The following is a 23,416-nucleotide window of genomic DNA, read 5'->3' as shown; positions in this document are numbered from 1 at the left end:
TTAGTTGAGCCTTGAGAAGTCAGCTTCCTGAAACCCACCATGGTCAAAGTGAATGCTGCTTTTGTGATCTTGGTCAAAGCCTTCTAGTTCTTCCTCTTGTGAGGCTGGGAGGACCCACCTCTTCATTCTTATCTCGGTGATCTCAGGAAGTTTGGTCACGGCACATAACAAGTGTCTAAACCATTGTCCACGCTCCTGAAAAGCTGATGGCTGAAGGCTAATATCCAGCTCGGTTAACTCTTTAAGGAGCCACAGGTTTTGGCAGAATATGGTCCATTCTGCATCACAGATGCTGTCATTATAGCTCAGGTCCAGCTTCCGCAGCCTGGCCAGGTGACCTGTCTGGATTACCGATGCTGAAAAACAAAATCACTCTGCTAAAAGCCAAGGATACTCTCTAGTGTGACCATTTCCCACTTCCAATAACACAACACAGTAGCTCCAGGATTCGTAATGACAAGACTGATACTTAGTAATGAAATGTTATTAGCTAGCAGTTTTATTCAGGGCATCTGAAATTACTGTAGTAACAAATTTCCTCTCTGCATTTCATGTACAGCTTGAAAATGGATTTTTCTTTCTCTTTCCAAATCACATTCCAAAGAGTGTCTTTTTTGTTGAGTTCCTGCTCTGCTCCACTGGAGTCCCAACTCTTACTGCAGACTTTCTCTAATTGAAGGGGAAGAGTGATGGCTCACTGGCTTTAACTCAGGACCATTTCTGAATAGTTTTCTTGCTGTTTAATGCCGTTTAATTATTCATTGCTTATTCATTCTTCATTGAACAGTTATTTAATTGAGCACTTTCCATGGGCAAAATCTGCTTGGATAATTTCTAATTCATGGGTCAATTACAGACTTTAATACATGGATCAAGTTTTCCTTTGAATAGCACATATCACAGTACTACCCATAATGGCTCTCAATAAATAACAGTTAATGATGAAGCTAAGAAAAGGAGCTAGGAGAGACAGCCAAAGCAGACAGGACATGCTTCCCTTTTCAACCAAAAACAGGAATGGATTACAGAGATGAGGTGTGTAGAATCTCAGAGTTGGAAGGGACCTTGGAGGGCTCCTCATTCAACCTGATCGATGATCAGAGAGAAATCCCTCTCACAGCTTCTCTACTGGGGACCAGCCCAACTCTGCCTGAAGCCCCTCTTCAGGTTGCCCCAACAGAGGGAAGCAACTCTCAGCGGGAGGAAGCCATGCCTCTAGGCCCTATCTGACTTTCCCCACTGCCCACCTCAGCCTGCTGGGAACCTCAGCTCCTTCCTTGTGCCAACCATGCAGTGTTGGACAACAGTCGGGTCCCCTCAAATGTCCCCCCATAGGCCTAAACACGCCCTGGTCCTTCAATCATTCCTCACACATCATGGCTTCCACACCAAGTGGGATGCTCCATCCCCATCATTTTCATCATCCCAGTCAGGACACTCAACAGCTGTATTTGGTCCCTAGGTGTTCATGTTGATCGTGTCCCTTCCTATCTTTCTGTCTCGGAACATTACTCACCATGTCCTCAAGACCTAGATAAGTGTTAAAGATAATGTGCATGCTTTTTCCCTTTAGAAAATTTTCTATTACAGACATTTTCAAACATATAAAAAGTAGACGGAATAGGAGTGAGAGCTCCCATGTTCCCATCAATCAGCTTCAACGCTATTTTCATTACACTGATCTTGGCTCATCCAGTCCCCTTCCCCTACTTTTTGTTTGTTTGTTTTTTAGTATTTTAAAGCAAATCTCAGACATTGTTTTGCCTTTCCTATACTATCTGAATTTTCCAATGATGTGAGTACTCTATTTATTATATTTTAGTATTTTATATGCGTTATATTTTTAAAAATCTGGGTAATAGTATCATAGGTCATGAAAATACTATTTTTGTAGCTTACTATATGAAAAAAACCAATGCTGTTATTTACAAAAGAATAAAACACAAACTACTAGGGATTAACAAATTCTTAAAGTTTCTATTAGAAATAATCAAAACAGTTAAGTGGCAATGCTTAAAGCCACACACAGCAATACTTATCATTGACTAAAAATTGAAAGAACAAAAAATACCCTTGACAAAATGTAAAAGTATAAATTTGACCTGAGGAAGAAAACCTGGTAGTAAAAATTAAGAAACAATATATAATGGCTGGAACTATGATTAATAAAATATGATGCAGACCAAAAAAATAAAAAATTGAAGAAGCAAATTTTAATAACTGTAAATGAAATAATTTAAATATGTTTAATGGTGTCCAGGTCAGGAAAACAAAACAAACCAAAGGCTTATTCTTTGAGAAGATTGGTAATATTGATAAACCTCTTGTGGTAATCAGAATTCTAAGGTGACCTCAAGATTTCCACCCTAATTCCTAGGACTGTGTATATGATGCGTTCCCATGATTGGGTTATATTACATGGCACACCTGAGTTTAAGAAACGCAGACCCAAGTGAGGTTAACCTACTCACAGGAGCCCTTTAAAAGCAGAGAATTTTCTCCAGCAGGTGGTTGAAGAGGAAGGAGGTCACAGAAGAAGTAGTCAAAATGATTAGGAGACATTAACAGGATTATAAGAAAACAACTTTATTTCCATAAATTCAACCTAAGTAAAATGGGCCAATTCCTTGGAAGACACAAAGTACCAAAACTCAAGAAGAAAAAGATAACCTGAATGGTGCTATATCTATTTTTTAAACTGAATTTGTAATTTAAAACTCCTCACAAAGAAAACTCCAAGTTTAGACAGGTTCAGTGGTCAATTCTATAAAGTTTCAAGTTAATGAAAAAATAATACCAAGTCTACAAAATCTTTCCAGGAAATAGAAGAGGCAGGAACACTTGCCAACTCATTTTCTGAGGTCATTATTACCCTGATACCAAAGCCAGACAAAGATATTACAAAAAAACTAGTAGGCAATTACCTCTCGTGAACATAGCCACAAACATCCTCAACAAAACATCTTCAATTCATTATAAGAAATCTAGCCAGGTTAGGATTCCTTTACCTGATAAAGGGCACATCTACAAAACACAAACAAAAACCTATAGCTAACATTATACTTAATGGGAAAGACTGAGTGCTTTCCCCCCAATATCGAGAACAAGGCAGGGATGTCTGCTCTCACCTCATTCAACACCTACTGGAAATCCTAACCAGTTAAATAACCAAGAAAAAGAAATAAAAGGTATAGAGACTGGACAGGATGAAATAAAGCTGACTCTAATTATAGATGACATGATTGCCTACGTAGAAAATCCTACAGCATCTACCAAAAATCTCATAGAACTAATAGATGAGTTTAACAAGGTCTCAGTATAAAATGTCAATATATGAAAATCAATTGTATTTCTACATACTAGCAATGACCAATTGGGAATCAAAATTTAGAAACCAGTACCATTTATAATAGCACCAAAAAATTAAATACTTATATATAAATTTAACAAAGTATATGCAGGATGTGCATGGTAGAAACTACAAAACACCAATGCAATAAATCAAAGAGGACCTAAACAAAAAGAGAGATATACTGTGTTCATGGATAGGAGTGCTCAATATAGTTAAATGCCATTTCTCCCTGAATTTACCTATAGATTCAATGCAATCCCAATCAAAATTCCAGAGGGATTTTTTGTAGATATTGACTAGCTGATGCTAAAATTTATATAGAAATGTCAAGAAACTAGAATAACCAAAATGATTTTGAAAAAGAAGAACAAAGTCAGAATGCCCATGCTACCTGATTTCAAGGCTTACTATAAAGCTTTAGTAATCAAGACAGTATGGTATCAGTAAAAGAATAGATGCATAGACCAATGGAACAGAACAGACCAAAAATAGACCCTCACAAACTGGCCAATTGATTTCTGACAAAAATGCAAAGGCAATTCAATGAGTCTTTTCAATTAATGGTGCTTGAATAATTGAGCTGTCGTATGCAAAAATATTTTCAGCCCATATCTCATGCCTTGTACAAGAATACTCAAAATGGATAATAAGTCAAAATGTAAAATATAAATGTAAACCTTTTAGAAGATGATCTAGGAAAAATCCCTGAGAACTTGGGTTTTGCAAAAAGTTCTAAGATGCAGCACAGAAAGCTCTATCCATCAAATTAGCAATAGATAAATAGATCTTTATCAAAACTGAAAGTCTTGGGACTTCCCTGGTGGTCCAGTGGTTAAGACTCCGCACTCCCAATGCAGCGGGCCAGGTTTGATCCCTGGTCAGGGAACTAGATCCTGCATGCCACACTAAAAGCTCCCTCACGCTGCAACAAAGGTCCCGCATGCGGCAACTAAAACCCGGCACAGCCAAATAAATAAATATTTAAAAAAAAAAACAAAAAAACACTGAAAGTCGTGCTGTGCAAAAGATACTGTTAAGGGGTTGAGAAGACAAGTTACAGACTGAGAGAAAATATTTGCAAGCTATAGATCTGATAAAAGACTTGTATCCAGAAAATCTAAAGAACTCTCATTAAGAAGAAAACAAACTATCCAGTGTTTTAAATTAGGCAAAAGATTAGAACAGACACTTCACCAAGGCATATATGCAATTTACAGATAAACACAGATAAACACATAAACACATAAAAATATGCTCACCGTCATTACGGAAATGCAAAATAAAATCACAATGATTTGTCCACATCTTCTAATTACAGTGTTTGGCCATAACACTTGCTTTGAAAACACATATTTGTTCCAACTAGATTGAAATATCAGAGAACAGTGTGAACATAACACAAATTTCTTGTTTGCTTATGCATAATTTATCCACAGGAAACAGTAGGTGAACACAGAAAACTGCACCCAGCTGAGCCAAGGTGGGTACAGGCATAAACAAAATCCACACATGCACACACCTCTCAAGGACAAGGAGCCTCACCCATCCACATCCAGTGTTCCAACTTTCTATTCTACATCAGGTAATCCTCCTTCTTCCACCACCATATCTATGTCTATCTTCTTTTTTTTTTTAATGTTTGGCCGCACCTTATGGCTTGTGGGATTTTAGTTCCCCAACCAGGGTTCGAACCCTCGTCCCCGGGAGTGAAAGCGTGGAGTCCTAACCACTGAACCGCCAGGGAAATTCCTCCATCTCCTTTTATGAAACACTCTCCACTGTCTTTTTGGTTTCAGAATTGCCCTTATCTGTTTTAACAAGCTCTCTCCTAAGCAGATGTCAGGGAGCAGGGAAGATGCACAGAGGGCTTAGCACCAGGCCTCGCTGCCTTCTCCACCTCCCCTATCCTGGACTGCCAGAGCAGGCACGCTGGGCTCTGAGTGCCAGGACTGCTTTGGATGGAACCAGTAGGTAAAACCCAGAAGAGCCACGTCCTCTGTCACCAGGGAACAGCTGCTCAGCCTCAGCACCTGAAGGGACGTTGAAAGCTTTAGCGTTTCCAGGAGCAGCTTTAGGTTGCTGCCAACACACTTATTCCAAGAAAGGTTGACTATTTCCAGAGCAGGGAGGTGAACGGAGGCTTCAGCTGAAATTGACAGTGATAAGAATAGCAATAATTTAGGTTTCCTTAGAGGCCATAAGCCTTGAATTTGAGGAACCTAGGCTAGGGCAACATATTTCTATCAGTGAGGTTAAGACAGTTGTAGAGACCGTTTCTCCTGCCTGAAATTCATGGCCTCAATTTATGTTGTCTATTTTTATTGGGGAGAAATGTTGGAAACTTTAGAAAAGTAAAACTTGATTAAATGGGGACTTCCCTGGTGGTGCAGTAGTTAAGAATCTGTCTGCCAATGCAGGGGACGTGGGTTCAAGCCCTGGTCAAGGAAGATCCCACATGCCGCAGAGCAACTAAGCCCATGCGCCACAACTACTGAGCCTGTGCTCCAGAGCCCGCGAACCACAACTACTGAGCCCCCGTGCCACAAATACTGAAGCCTGTGCGACTAGAGCCCATGCTCCGCAACAAGAGAAACCACCACAATGAGAAGCCCGCGTACCGCAACTAAGAGTAGCCCCAGCTCACTGCAACTAGAGAAAGCCCACATGCAGCAATGAAGACCCAACGCAGCCAATAAATAAATAAAAATTTAAAAAACTTGATTAAATGGAATTCACTATTGACTGGGATTTCTTTCCTTCACTTCACATTTAAGAGGGAGAAAGAGACGAACAGTTTTCACAGTTAGTCACGATTTCCAGAGTGTGTCCTAGTTTTACATGTCCTGGTTGCTGTTGAAATTCAGAGACAAGGCCAAACCTCCCTAGAACTCTGAAACACCAAAATGTATTTGTGTTTACTTAACTGCAGTTAACAGAGACAAAGAAGGGAAATAGTGTATATTGGAAAGATTTTTAAAGGAAATTCAAAGATTTTCTGCTTAGTTCTCGGTTTCCGCTAACATTAAAATTAACCAGAGGGCTTCCCTGGTGGCGCAGTGGTTGAGAGTCCGCCTGCCGATGCAGGGGACACGGGTTCGTGCCCCGGTCCGGGAAGATCCCGCGTGCCGCAGAGCAGCTGGGCCCGTGAGCTGTGGCCGTTGAGCCTGCGCGTCCGGAGCCTGTGCTCTGCAATGGGAGAGGCCACAACAGTGAGAGGCCCGCGTACTGCAAAAAAAAAAAAAAAAATTAACCAGAGCAACTTATCCACGAGGTATAGCCACTAATTACATTTTAAACTATTCTTCCTTCTTTCTAAAAAATAATATCCGTTTGAAGGGTAGATATATATTCTTTTTATAATATCTAACAAGAGCACCCTCCCACTCCTATGGTACAGAGACCTATCAATAAGAAATTGAACTTTATTTTCTCAAAGTGATGCAGAGAAATATGTATTTACTTCTTTTTTTTTTATTGTTGATTTACTTTTTAATTCAAATTGAATTAAACAGGTCTCCCTCGACTTATAGTGGGGTTACGTCCCGATAAGTTGAAATATCTTAAGTAAAAAATGAATTTAATACACCTAACCTTCTGATCATCATAACTTTGCCTAGCCTACTTAAACATGCTCAGAACATTTATATTAGCCCATGGTTGGGCAAAGTCATCTAACACAAAGCCTATTTTATACTAAAATGTTGAATATCTCATGTAATTTATTGAATACCATACTGAAAGTGAAAAACAGAGTGGTTGTCTGGGTACAGAGTGATTGTTAAGTTTACCCTCGTGATGGCATGAGTATTGCACCACGTATATATTACTAGGCTGGGAGAAGATCAAAATTCAAAATTCTAAGTATGGTTTCTACTGGTGTGTTGCTTTTACACCACCTTAAAGTCGAAAAGTGTGAAGTCAAACTGCTGTAAGTCAGGGACTGTCTAAAGATTTATGTCAGATGATGTAATTTTGTGTAATATCTACTTGATTATGATCCATTGATTGTGTAGCTATAATTGAAAAGAGTTGTGCCTTCTGATGGCAGAAGACACAAAGTTAAAAACAAAATTTTATTTAAAAATATTCAACATTTTCCATCTAGGAAGTATATTTATGAAATCTCATGTTGTCCCCAAATTTATTTTTTGTGGAATTTTCCTAACAACATTAGTCTGAGCAGTGGAATGTGGGGCGTGTGTGTGTGTGTGTGTGTGTGTGTGTGTGTGTTTACCTAGGCATTTTGGGGATTATAGCCCCCTTTGAGAAATTTGTCTGTCTGTCTGTCTATCTACTAACCTGCCTATCTACTTACTGACTTACTTAACTAATACCGAAAACGTGCTTTGAAGGATGCAGTGAAGAATAAACACAATCCCTGCCCTCAAGAGGGTAACAATCTGGGAGAAGTATCAACATTACAAAACCACACAAGTAAATACATAATTATAAATACTGATAAAGGCTATAAGGAAGATACAGGGACTTCTAATTCAGAGAGAGGCTGTCTTAAAAGGGGACATTTACACTGAGACCTGCAATCAGAGCTCCCCAGGAAAGACTGGGGGGTAGGGAATTCTAGAGGACAGGAAGGTCAAATGCAGGAGAGAGCTCGGTGATATGAAGGAACAGAAAGAAGCCAACTGAGGCTGGGTTCAGGGAGCAAGGGGGAGAGCCGCCAGGGGGCCTGTTAGATCACAGGAAGGAATCTGGGTTTTACCAGAGGTTCTCCAGGCAACCGCTGGCTTTTACAATAAAATTTACTTTTTTTTTTTTTTTCCACACCGTGTGGTATGTGGGATCTCAGTTCCCTGACCAGGGATGGAACCTGCACCCCTGCAGTGGAAGTGTGGAGTCTTAACCACTGGACTGCCAGGGAAGTCCCAAAATTTACTTTTTAAGTAAAATTTATAGACTGTCTCCCCATAATAATATTCACAACTGGCATTTATTGAGCATTTACTATGAGCCAGGCACATTTCCAAGAACTTCACATGTAATAACCCGTTTAATTCTTACAACCCTATGAGATATGATCCTATTATTCCATTTACAGACAAGGAAACTGAAGCACAGAGTTGTTAAGTACCACAGGTCATGAGAGCCAGAGCCAGGATTTGCTTTCAGATGTCTGATCCCAGGTGCTTTGGAGCCAGAAAAATGTACCATACAGTCCCCACCAACAAAAGAATTGGAATCAGTTTTAGGGAGTTCACAGCCCCCTGCCCAGGCATAACTATAGACTGACTCTCTTAAGGGAGGAGCCGTGGACCTCAGGTTAAGAGACGTACATATCCTGCTACTTATCCCCATCCAGACACGTGGCCAATGAGATGAGCAGTGCTGGGGGAGGGCTGGGAGCAGTGCATGGCAAGGACCAAGACCCTGTGGGTCAAACAGAATACTTGGGATGAAAAGGAGAGCAAGAATACCTTAAATAGAGAGTTCTTAGAATTTGGGATAAATTATATGTACTTATTTTTATTAACAGATATTAATAAATAACTACTTGTTATTTTTTATTAATAGAATGCCTTTATTTCATTAATAATAGCCCTGTTGGGTCCAGAGGACAATTCACTTTTAAGGGAGTGTCAACAGACATAACCCTTGAGGGAAGGCCAGAGAGAAGGGCTCTGTTTTCACTGTTACTCAGGAAGCACCAGAATCCAACCACACTAGTCTTGCGCATGTGTACAAAACAGAGTTAACCTAGCAGGCCTGAGACCACTATCCCTACAAAGTCCTGCTGGCAAGGTTGGCCCTTGGCTGACATCTGGGAACTTGGAATTTGGAAGTGTCGTCACCATTCCCTAACTTATAAGGGTGGTTCGTTGTGCCTACAGTGTCTGTGTACGAATAAGATGATTTATGCTGAACACTAGCTTTCCTTCCGTGAGTCTGGAATTTTGGTATGTGCTTCGTAGAGGGTGCCTGCATGACCAAGCCCCACTAAAAAACCTGGACTGGAAGGTTCAGGCGAGCCTTCCCAGGAAACATTTCAGACCATGACATTACAACGTGCTGCAGGAGCGGAGTGCATCCTTGTTACTCTGCTGGGAAAGGAATCTTGCAAGCTTGGGCCTGGTTTCCTCTGGACTCTGCCCCATGCATGTTTCCCTTTGCTGATTTTGCTTTGTATCCCTTTGTAAAGTTGTAGCGTACACCCGTTATGCACCGTCCCACTGACTTTCTGTACCTTCATTTGTATCTAAGTGCCTCGGCTTCACTTGATTAGCGAGAAAGACTCAACACCCTTCGTTTTGGCTTTCCTTCTACATCCCTATTTGTAATACACTTTGTAACAGTAACAGATCCGTTTCAAAACAGCCACATAAATTCAAAAATTTTCTCCCTCAAGTGCCACATCTATCCTTTACAGATGTGTATAGGAGGAGCTTAGATTCACTAACAATTACTGGGCACTTAATATTTGCCAAATACTATATTGGGGCATTCACAAAACTTTTATGATGTGGTCCTTCCGGTAACTTCATAAACAGCACATCTCAAATTTGCCAGGTTTGCAAACACATGGCAAGGCTCCAAGAGTCCTCCCTCGACTCTGCAGTACCTACTCAGCCACACCGTGTCGTCGGTCATCAGCGAGCACTGGCGAAGATCCAGCCCCTCCAGATGCTCGAGCATGGCCAGCCCCGGGGAGTCTTCAAACCCTCCACTCATCTCCTTGTTGCAGAAAATGTCTAGTGTCCTCAGCTCACACAAGTACCTAAAAGCAGCATCTACAAAGAAGGTCAGAACCCCATTCTGACATATTACAAGGCGGTCAGCAGGAAAGGGGGCAGGTGTGGAGAAGGAGGACTGAGACAATACATACACTATGTTGACAAAAGCCCAGACAGTGGGATAACTGTCCACTTTGTACCATCTACCCCTTCGGACCTGACAATGGCTTCAAATACACACTCCCTGTGATCTGCATTGATCGTCAATGGTTTTGATCAAAATCTTTCAACTAATGAATCTTCGCCTGCTATCCTTGAGCATTGGTGCTGTCATAGCATTCTAGACTTATTCAAACTGCAAGGGAGAAGGATTTTACAGGCTCTAGAAGTTGAAGGGATAAATACACATTTCATTTCCTATTCTTTAATGTGGATACTCTATAGCAGAGTAAATTTTAACTACAGATGTCACTGAAGCTGTTCTTTTTATCAGTACCAATTCCTTCCTACTACTAAGAATAAAATAATGCTGGCATTTTCAAAAGTAAGAGAAAAATGGACAGCTTTAGTAGCACACTTATTTTGCACAGTGTCTCTCTCAGACCTAAAATATCCTGGCCTTTTCAGAGTCAGCCGTTTTAAAAGATTATTTTTGTAATCATGAAAGTGCATGCTTACTGTAAAAGACTTAGAAAATCAATAAAACATGAAGAAGATTTAAATCACCCGTAATCTTATTCCCCAACATAACTACTGTTTATGTTTTGTTGTATTTCCTAACAGCTTAAAAATTCCATATAATATAAAGTTATAGAGAAACTTTAGCCATTCCTAACTCACCCAGTAGTTTGACACTCTTTTGTGATAATCCACATGAATGTAACTTCAAGACTTTCAGATTTAAGGTACTTTTTAATCCCTGAGCAATACTGTTGAGACTGCCACCGATGTTTCTGTTAATAGAAAGATCAAGTACTTCAAGGTTTTGCAGCCTAAGTAGCAACTGACCTGGAAGGAAGGAAATCCAAAAGACAACTCAGTAAAGATGCAGGGTGTGAAAGATGGGGCAGGCAGGAGGGAGGTACACCATCATGCGACCTGGAATATAGTGAACCACTCTTTCAATTCAGGGTGAGAGAAAACATAGCCAACGTTGATTTCCAAGCTATCCAATCATGGGTGCCTTCACATGTTTTCCTGGGAAGGACTCTTCCAAATTCCACTTACCCACAAACGCTCCATCTTCTGACGTGAGGGCGTAGTCCACAAGCTCAGGCATTTGTATCTTGCTCCCTTCTCGGAATGTCCGGAGGATCAGAGGCAAGTTTCCTCCCACTTTACCGTTCCAGGACAAATTCAACTCAAGTTCAGGCAGCGCTTTAAGTGCTTCTCCTGATACAAAATGGCCCAAAGATCAGGTTGATCGCTAATCCGCAAAGCAGGGAATTCGTTTCAAAATCAATACAGCCATTGTTTACGGAGTATTGAAGCCAGGCCAGCTACTGGTTAGATGCCAGGGAACAGGGAGGAGAAAAGGACCCAGTTCTTGCCCACTCCCAGCATGGTGAGCTTCTACAGGTACAGGCACAGCAAGTCTAGTCCCTCCAGAGTTCTGAAGCCATGCTCGTAAGCAAACATTGTGTAAAAAAAAAAAAAAATCCACCTGTTAGTAGGGGTGGTTTTACCGAATTGTTTTTATGGTAGTAAATATTTCTACCAATCCATCTACTTTCTCTCATCCACCTTCTCCAGGGATCAGCATTGCTGAGAAGCTCGGCCAGAGGTAGAAGTGTGAAAGACTTAGAAAATAAAACATGAAGAAGATTTAAATCACCCATAATACTATTCCCCAGCATAACCACTGTTTATATTTTGGCCAGAGGAAGATTGGTAGAAGCAAAGCAAGGCACTGGCCACCACAGAGGAAAAGCTCACTTTGACATCAAGAATATCACATACAACTGATCCAACCACTGCAGAGAGGAACCAGTAAGAGAGCATCAGGCACTAGCAGCTCATAACAGTGATGCAACCTTGGGGTGGAGGAGGATGCAGTGAGGGGGGTGAAACTTGACATTTCTGATACCATTTCACACAGGAAACATCTGAGGGCTACAGAGTGGAGGCTGGGAGAGAACAGGGGAAGTGTGGGGAGATCAGCCCTTAGGAATAATTTTCACTGCTTTGGGGGCAGAACAGAATGGTGAGCCACACACATGACAAATGTGCTTTCTCAATGTCTGGAGTTAATTTTAGCACCAGTTAAGAGTGTTGGAAGGTCCACTGTGTCCAGAAGCCTCTCTTCCACCATCCACTACTGGGCTGGAACTTCTGCCACTGGTTATTTATTCCATGGTTTGAGGTTTTTGGAGTCCAGGAGCCCCAGGTTAAAATGCAAATTCTCCAGGAGTTATAATATCATAAGCCAGGGATAAACAGGTGTCATTTTGTATGCCATGGCCAGTCAAAGGGGCGTGGATATGTATCGCCCTGAGGCATCCCCCAGGATCAGGGAGAAAGAGTACATGACTGTCTGCAGTGCATATGGTACTGGAGGGCCTAGGCATTTGCAATCTTGCACTAAGCAATTGTAACAGGTGTAATAATGTTGAAATGCCTCCTGATTTATATTTTCTTATCAGTAAACCATTCATTCTCCTTATACTCCATTTGCCATTAAGGCTAAGCAGAGTATGGATGATAAGATAGCCCCTCCTGGTGGAGAGGATGCAGAAGTCCTTCCAGAGAGGATAAAATCTCGGGGAGAGGGGAAAGGACACAAAACATTAGTGACAAGGGTGCAGACTCTCTCCTGGACCAGATGAGTTTAGAGTGGGTCCCAGGGCAGAAATTCCACTTCCTGGTTTCTTAAGGATGGTGGATCATGAAAAAGATTAGATTAGTCATAGAAAATAATCTATACTTCTTTGCATGCCTGAGTAACAGTATGTTAAATTTGAGACCCTGGTACACAATAACCAGCTGCTAACCAGTGGGGCTAAATCGATCATGAAAAACCACAGAAAGGTAATTTTGGATGAGGGAATAGGGAAAGAAAGAATTATTGAGTGCCTACTATGTGTCAAGCATGTAGTAGGTACTTTACAGAAATTATCTAATGCTCACAATAATTTATTTTGAGGTGGATATCACCCCTTTTCAGAGATAATAAAACTGAGGCTCAGAAAGTTAAATATTTTGTCCATGGTCACAAAGAGAATTAGAGTGGGACTAGGATTTGAAAGGATCTGGCCAGCTCTGAGATGTATAATGTTTTTCCTTAGGTATAGGAAGGGTGAACCAGGAAACATCAGCTGGCCCCTATTTTCTAGGGAAGGATTAGAGAGAAGACATTAGCATAAATTTTGTTGCTTTTACAGAAATCTTTGCAGAGATGTAAATGATCAAAATACATGATCGAAATAAGAAACTTCAGACAAAAAGAAGACAGAAAAAGTATTAATTGCATCTAAAGCCAGCAAGCATTCTAGATAACCCGGCATTCGTAACCCAGTAAAGCAGCTGGGTTAGTAGCACGACAAATTTTGTCTTATGTTCTATGTTATCCAATGTTTGATATACTATAAACTAACTTAATTGAGGTTCTAGTCCTATTTAAATCATTGCTTTTAATTGAAAAATCTTGTTTTGATCATTTTTTCAAAATGGGAATGGGAAAATAGAAGAGAGAAATACTATTTTGGAATTGGAAAGGAACTTAATTATTATCTATCCCAACTCCTCTAATTTACAGATGAGGTAACAGACCCAAAGTGAGCCAATTTTACAGTTACTATCTCCACTTAAACTCCATGAGAACAGAGGCTTAGTCAGCCTGTTCCCTTCTCTATCCCAGGGCTTAGCACGATGCTAGGTGCAGGTTACACAGCTCCTTAGAAGGTATACAAGTGCTCAACACAGCATCACGTCATGTACAGGCAGCGCTCTCATCCTCGTCCATGGGCACTTGAGGGGGTGGTGACCCCGATAATTCGCCCCTGAGGGTTTGGGCTGCAAAGATCCTTCCAGGGGAGCCATCTCTTAGGGAAGCATCCATCATACCCAGTGCTCGAACATCATCAGCAGTAAGTCTGCATCTACCCAGCCTCAGGACTTTTAACTTGCTGACAAGATGCATTTGCTGCATGAGTAAATGGAGGGTTCTGCCTATGAAATCATTCCAGGAAATATCCAGTTCTTCCAAGTCTGGAAGAGAAGGCAGCAAAGCAAGTAGAAGTGAACACAAGAAAAAAACAGATTTGCATGTGTAATTTGTGATTTGTAGTAAATAGGATCCACTGCCTGTTCCTCTGGTAAGCAGATAGAAGGAGGGTGGACTTGCTGACTTTCCACAAAGCAGGGATCTCTCAGCCACACAACTGGAGACATTGTGACATTTACTTTACCTATTTCTTGGGATGTTTTCTATTTCTGCCAAATAACTGCACTCTGAAAATGCAGTGGTGTTTCCATAAGATTTCATAAGAACTCCTTTATTGTAGTGGAAATTGTAACTCTACTGCTAGGACTGTTACTACCACTGTCACTGTAATGTGTATACAGGTCCTTTTGTTCCGCAAAACCCCCTGACACCCGTCACCCTGTTGTCCTATTGGACCCTCAGGCTGAAGGTCTGGGGAATACTCCGTTGGCAGGACCGCTGAGACTGACCGTTACCTTTTCTTTCTTATCTTGATCACCTGGGTGTCACCACCTTATAAAGTTCCTGTTATACCTACATGGGCCAACATGTGCAGGTTTAGACACACAAACCCTGACCAGAACCTTCTCTGAGTCTCCTCCATTGCTCACGAAGATTGAAGCTACTCTCTGCGAACAAGATTCTCACAGGTCATCTTTGTTTCCTGCAGCAACAAGACTTAAGAGTGGAAATACCAAAGTCAGGGGGTGAAAGTGTCTTTGCTCGCTTGCTTTTAAACATCTGTCTTGAATGTTAAAATAGTGGCAGCAGTCAGACGCTGCATGGTGAGCTTCTAGAGTTACAGGCATAGCAATTCCTGACCTTCCACAATTCTGAAGAAATTCTAAAAACATGCTTAGGGGGCAAAAAGTATGTTTTCTTTCTACTAGCATTCAAAGCACTTTAGCAACTTCATCTTGTTCACCATGATCCTAACTTTATAAAGTATGAAAGCCTATTGAACACATTAAGAAGGAAAAAAACAGGATTCCTGGGGCCCACCCTCAAAGATTTCAATTCGGTGGGTTTGGGTTGGACTCAAGTGCCTGCATTTCCACAAGTTCTGCAAGAGATTCTGACATGTACATAGGCATTTGAGAATCAACAGGCATGGTTAGAGCCCCCTCGTAAGAGATCTGTCTCAAATATAATGGCATAGATTTTTTTTTTTTTTTTTTTTTTGCGGTACGCGGGCTCAGTGACCATGGCTCACGGGCCCAGCCGCTCCACGGCATGTGGGATTTTCCCGGACCGGGGCACGAACCCATGTCCCCTGCATCGGCAGGTGGACTCTCAACCACTGCGCCACCAGGGAAGCCCTAATGGCATAGATTTTAATTAAAATACTCAAGGACCCCTCACTCAAAACACAGTTCTTTTGATACCTCTGTTGGTAGACACACCTAATTTGATTCAAGACTTGATTTAAGGTATCTGAAAAAAGAGTTTTTTAAAAAGGTGGTGACAGTGGTGTTGGGAAGATGGTTCTTTGCAACCAAACTCCTGCTAGAGGGTCACAAACAGTAGTTGCACTTTTTTGTAAAACGGTGTGAGCAATAATTGCTGGTAGTGATAGTTTTCATTCCACAGATAATAACGAGATGCCCCTTTAAATTCCCAGCAGGGCTCAGTTTTATGGATGAGTTTACATCCTATGCAGGAACAGGTGTGTTTCAGGGAGCTAGAGGTAATCAGTAGAGAAGTAAAATTGCTCAGGAAAAACAAACAAACCTCCCTCTTAAACTCGGCTCAAATCTTTGAAGCTTGAGGAAGAATCAATTAACTTGTTTTAAAAAAAAAAAATAGCGTTGCATCTGCGCTTCCTTGTCTGGGCCACCCTGCAGACCTAGGACTACCAAGTGAGGACCGAGCACTTTCCCTGCTCATCCCAGCCCGAAGGCCCTCTGTGCCTCTGCGCAAGGTCAACTCCATACAGACCTGGCTCCCTCACATCTGCTGTTGTTAGTCTACAGTTGTTCAAATCTAGACACTTGTCGACAGGGTTTTTGCCCAGCTTCGGCAGGAACGGCTTTTTCCTCCATCCTGGATCTTAATTCCACTTCTGCAGTGATAGTCTTAGTTGTATTATAAAAATAAAGAAAAATTTGCTGTGAATGACAGAGTGTATTAAAGATGCATAATGATCGCCATAAGACAAGTGAGAAGACGGACAACAACACTGAACTGATCCCTTGTGAAACCTCACCTCAGAAGGGGACAAAACCTGACCTCTGTTCCTGCGGTCGGTGCTCAACACTGGCCGCTCCAGTGACCCGTTTCCTACAAAGGAGCCTGAGGAACTCAGTGGCTTTTCTTTCCTGGCCTGACCTGGGCTTCTTGCATGTAGATGGAGCTTTGCTCCTGGACAAAGAGGTAAACTTGGGCTTCTCTGGTGGTGCAGTGGTTGAGAGTCCACCTGCCGATGCAGGGGACACGGGTTCGTGCCCCGGTCCAGGAAGATACCACATGCCGCGGAGTGGCTGGGCCTGTGAGCCACGGCCGCTGAGCCTGTGCGTCCGGAGCCTGTGCTCCGCAATGGGAGAGGCCACAATAGTGAGAGGCCTGCGTACTGCAAAAAAAAAAAAAAAAAAAAAAAAAGAGGTAAACTTGTTATTACAACGTTTAAGACAGTGCTGCTGGAAGGATGCACAAACATCTTTGGTGAATGCAATGCTGGGGGTATGCCCAGGCACTGGCCTCCTAACCAGACAGGTGAGGAAGGGGAAGCACTGCAGTCACCTCTGATGAGCCTCAGATGGCTAAAGAGAGCGAGTGAAACCCTTGCTGCTCATTTCCTAGACCCCTCATTTGACACATCCGGAGAGAGTAGTCCCTGAGAGAGCTTTTGTATTTTCTCAACTCCTGCCAGAGAATACACTCAGAAAGCCTCACGTGTCCTCGTTATTACAGACTTTTTATGTGGCACCCTTACCAAGTTCCACTGTAATAATACCACACTACATGATATCACTACAATTTTTTTTTAAATAGGATTTACTTTCTTAAAAATAATTAATTAATTAATTTTGGGCTGTGTTGGGTCTTCGTTTCTGTGCGAGGGCTTTCTCTAGTTGTGGCAAGCGGGGGCCACTCTTCATCGCGGTGCATGGGCCTCTCACCATCGCGGCCTTTCTTGTTGCGGAGCACAGGCTCCAGACGCGCAGACTCAGTAGTTGTGGTTCACGGGCCTAGTTGCTCCGCGGCATGTGGGATCTTCCCAGACCAGAGCTCGAACCCGTGTCCCCTGCATTAGCAGGTAGATTCTCAACCACTGCGCCACCAGGGAAGCCTATCACTACAATTTTTAAAAGTTAAATAAATAAAAATAAAAAGCTATGATTTTATTGAGTGCCTACTATGTACCAGGGCTTTACCTACTGAATGTGTCAACATTTAAGACACATGTGAAACACATCATACTTTTGTGAGGAAAAATGAATAGGCATGTATTGACAGTGACTTTAAAGAGGTTTTGTAAGTGAAAATGCACAGTTTAAAACACATGCAAAGAGTTTACTGGAATCCAATAGGAAAGCATAAATTCTGAATGTGCAGTAATATTCTACTACCCCTGACAAAATGTATACAACCACATAGCAAAAAAGAAATATATTAGTACCAGTGGAAATGAAAAGATGATGGTATTACAGTAGTAGTAAATTTAGACTAAAATATTAGCAGGATAATAAAAATTCCCCCTCTCCTCCACAGTGTGTCTGGTGGCTTGCTATTTTTGTTTTGTTTTGTTTTGTTGCTTTGTTTTGTTTTGTTTTCTTGGTGGCTTGCTATTTTTAAGAAAACCACCTACAGGCTGTACATCTTTGTGGGGATAGTTGGTGTTGTCACATTCTACCAGTAGGAGGCAGCATCATCCACCTACCATTTACCTCTTCATTTTGGCCTTCAATTTTTATTATGGTACATTGGATACAAGGTATTTTGTTTTGGGTAGGGTTGCCAGATTTAGGAAAAATAAAAATAGCACGTCCGATTAAACTTAAACTTCAGGTAAACAAGGAATCATTGTTTAGTAAAAGTATGTCCCAAATATTGTGTGTATTTTTTCTGGCAACCCTAATTTTGGGTGAGGGGAGTTGTGGATGGAGGATGTGAGTACAGGGCATTTTGTGTAAACTTAATGCAGAGTCACAATTACACTGTTTCATAGATTTGGAAACTGAGACTCAGAGAGACTGTTAAGTAGTAAGCAGCAGAGGCAGAATTTGAACCCAGAGCAATCGACTCCAAAGCCCATTATGTGCAGGTGCTTTTTATAATTTTTGTTCTTAAAAAAATTTTCTCTGCACTGTATCTTATTGCTCTCTCTTTTGTTTTTTAGCTTTTTATCTCCATAGGCTCAACCTACAGTCATGCTCAAGTTCCAGCCTCACCAAACCTTCTTTTTCTTTGTTTTCTCCTCAAGCCACTGTTCTGTCAATCATTTCCTTTACTGTCAAATGTTTGGAAAGAATGGTTTGTATTTGCTGACCCCACTTCTTCACCACAGTTACCCATCAACCCTCTACATTCTGGTTGCCACACTGGCCTAGCCAAATAAATTGTTTCTCAGGGGTCACCACCAATGACCTATGTATGGTCAGGCCATTCAAGATGGCTGTTCTCTTGCTCTCCGTCCATCCTCTGTTCCACCAGGCCCTGCTTCACTCACATGACTCTCCAATCCTCTTAATTACTGGGCTTCATCAGTAACTGCCTGCATGCTTGCCCCCTGCCCCAGCCCTGGTTTCCCTGGCAACTAATAAGCCCACGTGATGTCAATTCCGCCTATAAATGGTAGCCTCCTTCTCCACCAAGTAGTGGAGGTTGTTGCCATGTCCTGTCTGCTGCCGGCCATCCATGGAAGGAGTGTTGCTCCAGGACCTTTGTGTAAGATGCCCCTTAACCAATGAGCTTTGATGTCTCTGTTGTTGTCTCCAGGCTTTTTCTTTGGTCTCAAGGCTGAGCAGCTACAAGATTTGCAGGCTGGTGGGGGGTGCGGTCCACCAATCAACCAGTTGACAGATTCAGAAATCTCTTCTCAGACCACAGCCTACTTGGGCGCTCTGTAATATTTATATGATTGGCAAGTCCAAGGCAGCACCATTGGAAAACCTGGTTCAACTCGTGGGTCCATCAGGTAAGCAAGTCACTTAACTTCTCTGAGCCTTGGTTTACTCATCTATAAAATGGAAATTATAATTCCTTCCCGGTTCATTTCTCAGGAGCATAGTGACTTAAAGTTACTGAGGCCTCCCAGGAAAATGGGACTCTGCAATGCCTTTTATATCAGAGGTACTTTGTAAACATTTGTTGAATGCGCAAATAACTGAACGAATGAATGAATGTTACTTTTACAGTTCCTCAATAACCAAAATAAATCAAGATGACAAATCTTTATCAAACCACCTAAGTATAAATATGAGTACCAATTTATGAGGCTCCTGGACATCTCCTTACAGGCCATATATTTCTTTTTTTTAAATGTATAAACCCCTTCCTTCAAAAAGTATCTTATGTCATACCTCATTATATAAAACAGACGAGTCAGAGCTGCTACAGGTTGGCTGAGGAGGGAGGGCTGGCACTCCATGGAGAGTGCAAAGTGACCACACATAAGCAGCTCCATGGAGTGACTCGGGGCTTTTTCTGGCGGCTTTACTGCTGAACCGAGCTCTTGCTTCTCCAGGTGATTCTGTGAGCCAAGCAGTATCTTCTCATTAGGTTCCTTTCCAAGCTAAACCTGTAGGGGCTTGTTTCCGTTGTTTACAACCAAGAATCCCGATGCTTTCGTAAAACATTTTTACATGTTTTTAACATGGGTGATGCTGTATAGGGAACCAAGGTAACAAGTTCCTGTTGCCAAGGAGCTACCTGTCTGATGGAGCAGACAGACAAAGCCACAGAGGGTCCAAAGTCCAGTGGGTGCGTCTTGGGAAGCTTCCAGGTGAACGTGGTGGATAAATTGCACCTTAAAGTGTGAGTGAAAGTCAGCCAGGTGGGTGGACATGAGGGAGGGATAAATGGGGGAGGGGTGCAGAGGGAGGATGCCACAAGGCAAGGTCTTTCTAGGCACAGGTACCCACTTCGGGGGAATGTGGCCAGTTCAGGAGAGAGTCAGTCAGAATGTCAGGAGTAGAGGATGAACATAAGATTGGGGGGAAGGCAGAAGTTGTGAAGAGATATTCAACTGATCACAAACACCTTGAAGACCATGCTTGAGAGTATAGACTTTCTCTTCAAGGCAGGAAAGACTCAGTGAAGGATTTTAAACCGGCGAGAGACACCACAGTATCTGTGGTTTAGAAAGAGCACCCGGTAGCAGTGTGGAGGACAGGCTGGCCACAGACCGGGAGTAGAGAAACCAGGGAGAAAGCTGTGGCAGTGGTCCAGGCAAGAGACGATGAAAGCCAGGACAGCAGCGGAAAAGAGGAACGAGGTCCCAGAGCTGTTTGGAGGACAGAATTCACATGACTCCAGGGGCCACTGGACTTGGGGAGAAATGGAAATGGAGAAGCCATGCATGGTGCTGCCCAGCTGGGATAACCAGCTGACGGGTCTTGCACGGTTAATTTAATCATGGTTATGGGTATCCATGAACCATGTTCCTGAAGCTCCAAATCATACTTTAGAACAAATATCAACAACTTTCTGACTGCCCTCTTTTAAAGGTAGACTTCTTAATTTTCTACTTCCAAAAATGCATTCAATCTGCTTACAGGTAAAATGATATTTTTGGTATTTGGTGCAAATAATCTGACGGACATGAGGGTAGGTTTAAATGAAACAAGACTGGCCGTGGATTGGTAATTGTTAGAGGGAGGTGGTCTTGGGGACTCATACTGTTCTCTCTTCTTTTGTATATGTTTGCATAAAAAGTTTAAAGTGTTTTAAAAATACATTTAATCTAATAATATAGTGATGGCATTGTATATGACATAACTCTAGAGAGAGATTTGGCAATATTTTCATAACCCTTGTATTTGTAATCTCTGTTCTGGGAATTTGTGCTAATTAGCTGAAACAGCGTAAAGCAGAAAATAGGGGAGAGGGAAAGCCAAAGATATTCACTAAAGGGCAGAAAAGGAACTTAAGTAATTATGGTATAGGCATGTAATGGAATATTCTGCCCCTGTCAAAATTAGCATATGAACATCACATAACAATATGAGAACTGAGCAGTATAATAATATGTCTCAGTAGGATCACAGCTCCGTGTCAGATCAAGCGGGCTTTATAAGCTCTTATAACCGTACAAAGTACGTCCGTTTGGCCCCAGCTACCTCTCTGACTGGTCTACTACTCATCCTCTCTCCATCCCTCATCCTGCTTCAGCATGCCTAACCCCCTGGCTTGGTCTCAAGCACTCCAGGCTCACTCCCATCTTGGGCCTTTGCATTTACATATCCCTTTGCCTGGAAAACTACTCCCACAAATACCTGTGCAGCTGGCTTCATTCATTCTACGTGGCTGACTTTCAGATCTTGGCTCAAATGCCACCAAATCGGAGGCTCCTTCCTTCCAACCACATCTAAAATAGCACCCCCAGCCCATCATTCTCTGTCTTCTCAGCCTACTTTGTCTTCATATGACTTATCACACTGAAATTATATCTGCTTTTGGTTGTTTATGTACGCAAATGTTCTCTTTTTCATGGCTGTCCTTCTAATAACAGGGATTGGCACAGACACTCAGTGTTTGACTGGTTGGTTGACCATAAATGCATGTATACGAATAAAAGGCTGAAAAGAATCTTGAAGAAATGACCATTTGTGTTAGAATGAAAGGAAATAGGGTAGTTTTCTCTAAACCTTTCTGCAACATATTACTTTTGATAATTTAAAAGGAAAGTGAGGGGAATTCCCTGGCGGTCCAGTGGTTAGGACTCCACGCTTCCGCTGCTGGTTGAGGTCCCGCAAGCCGTGTGGCATGGCCAAAACAAAAAAGTAAAATGAGCAAATTATTTAAAGCATTTAACAAAATAAATGTTTAGAACAGACTCATCATATTAGGTTTCGGTGTCTCGTCGCTGGGTCGAAAAGCAGTTGTTTTAAGGTCATTGCTCTCTTTTCTGTTTTCAGCTTTGGGGGACCTGAATTTTGACCCCCTGATGCATTTGTTGACAAATAAAGTCTGGGGTTTAGTTTCTCCATCTGAGGAACTCTTGTTCCCTGTTTGACTCATGGACAAGTTGAAGGGGGTCTTTCTCAATAAGCCATCTTCCTGTGGTTTTCTGTTTTCTAGGATTTCAGAAGAAAACAAGAGTCTGTCAAGCCTGTGTGAAATCCTAACTTCCCTACACCTGTCTTTATTTCCCCCTTACTTTCTGTTTTTCTTGCTGGTAGTGTTTAACATAAAAATAAGAATGATGCAACCCAGGATCCTGGAAGTAACAGATGATAGCAGATAGAAATCCAAAGCAAATTTGAGTTTTAAACTTGGCCCTATTTTATTGTGAGATACAATTCATTAAACACCACTTTGGCAAGTGCATTAAATGTGTCAATACTTTTAAAATTTCAACAGTCAGTTAAAGTTACCTTCCAGGAGAGAGAGCGTCAGAGCACTTGGCATGCCTCTGAGCTGTCTGGGCGACAGTTTTGCGAAGGGCCAGAGGAGTCTGCTTCCAGGGACCCCAGTCGCATCTCTTGGCTTACCGTTTCTTTTTCTCTTGGCATTCTCACCTTCTCTACTGCAGCCCTTCACCCACACCCCATAAAAACACATTGGCAGTAAAGAATTAATTCACTCCATAAACAGAACTCACTGTTCTCGATGCTAAGAGATTCAATGATAAACAAGACACAGCTCATGTCACTGAAGTCTTAACCTGGTGGAAAGATGGTTACACTGGAGCAAGGGCTGTCAGGGAGGAGAGACCCACGTAGTCAGGGAACCCACAGTTGGACCAAGCCTGTCTTGGAGCACAGCCTTTGAACAATGAGTGGCATCGCCTGGGTTTTGAAGAACTGAGGTAGCTAAAAGGAGGAGAGAGAGGGAAGTGTCCCAGGAAGAAAAATCAGGCTCAGAAACTTCCAGGTATGAAGATCTAAAGGAGCCTGGGGTTGCCTCTAGGAGTGAATCCTGGTTTGCCTGGAGCAAGAATGGAGGATGGAGGTTAGGGGTAGTTCTGGTATGATTTGAGGCTCAAGATTCATAAGGGTCAATCTATGAATCCCT

General features: G+C 42.0%; 1 protein-coding gene across 1 annotated transcript; it reads right to left on the bottom strand.

Annotated features, from left to right (window-relative positions):
- Positions 1–22,420, bottom strand: LRRC31 (leucine rich repeat containing 31). The gene is made up of 8 exons (XM_029213735.1): positions 22,237–22,420; positions 16,182–16,282; positions 14,101–14,272; positions 11,266–11,430; positions 10,879–11,046; positions 9,931–10,095; positions 5,331–5,498; positions 1–356 (listed from the first exon to the last, which is right to left on the bottom strand). Exons 1-8 carry the CDS (start codon positions 22,418–22,420, stop codon positions 1–3), a joined length of 1,479 nt encoding a protein of 492 aa, XP_029069568.1.
- Between the last annotated feature and the right edge of the window lie 996 nt (positions 22,421–23,416).

Source organism: Monodon monoceros, unplaced genomic scaffold, assembly GCF_005190385.1.
Source record: "Monodon monoceros isolate NGI ecotype Baffin Bay Population unplaced genomic scaffold, NGI_Narwhal_1 Super_Scaffold_11, whole genome shotgun sequence".
Lineage (NCBI taxonomy): Eukaryota > Metazoa > Chordata > Mammalia > Artiodactyla > Monodontidae > Monodon > Monodon monoceros.
This window is presented reverse-complemented; position numbering and strand designations above follow the sequence as displayed.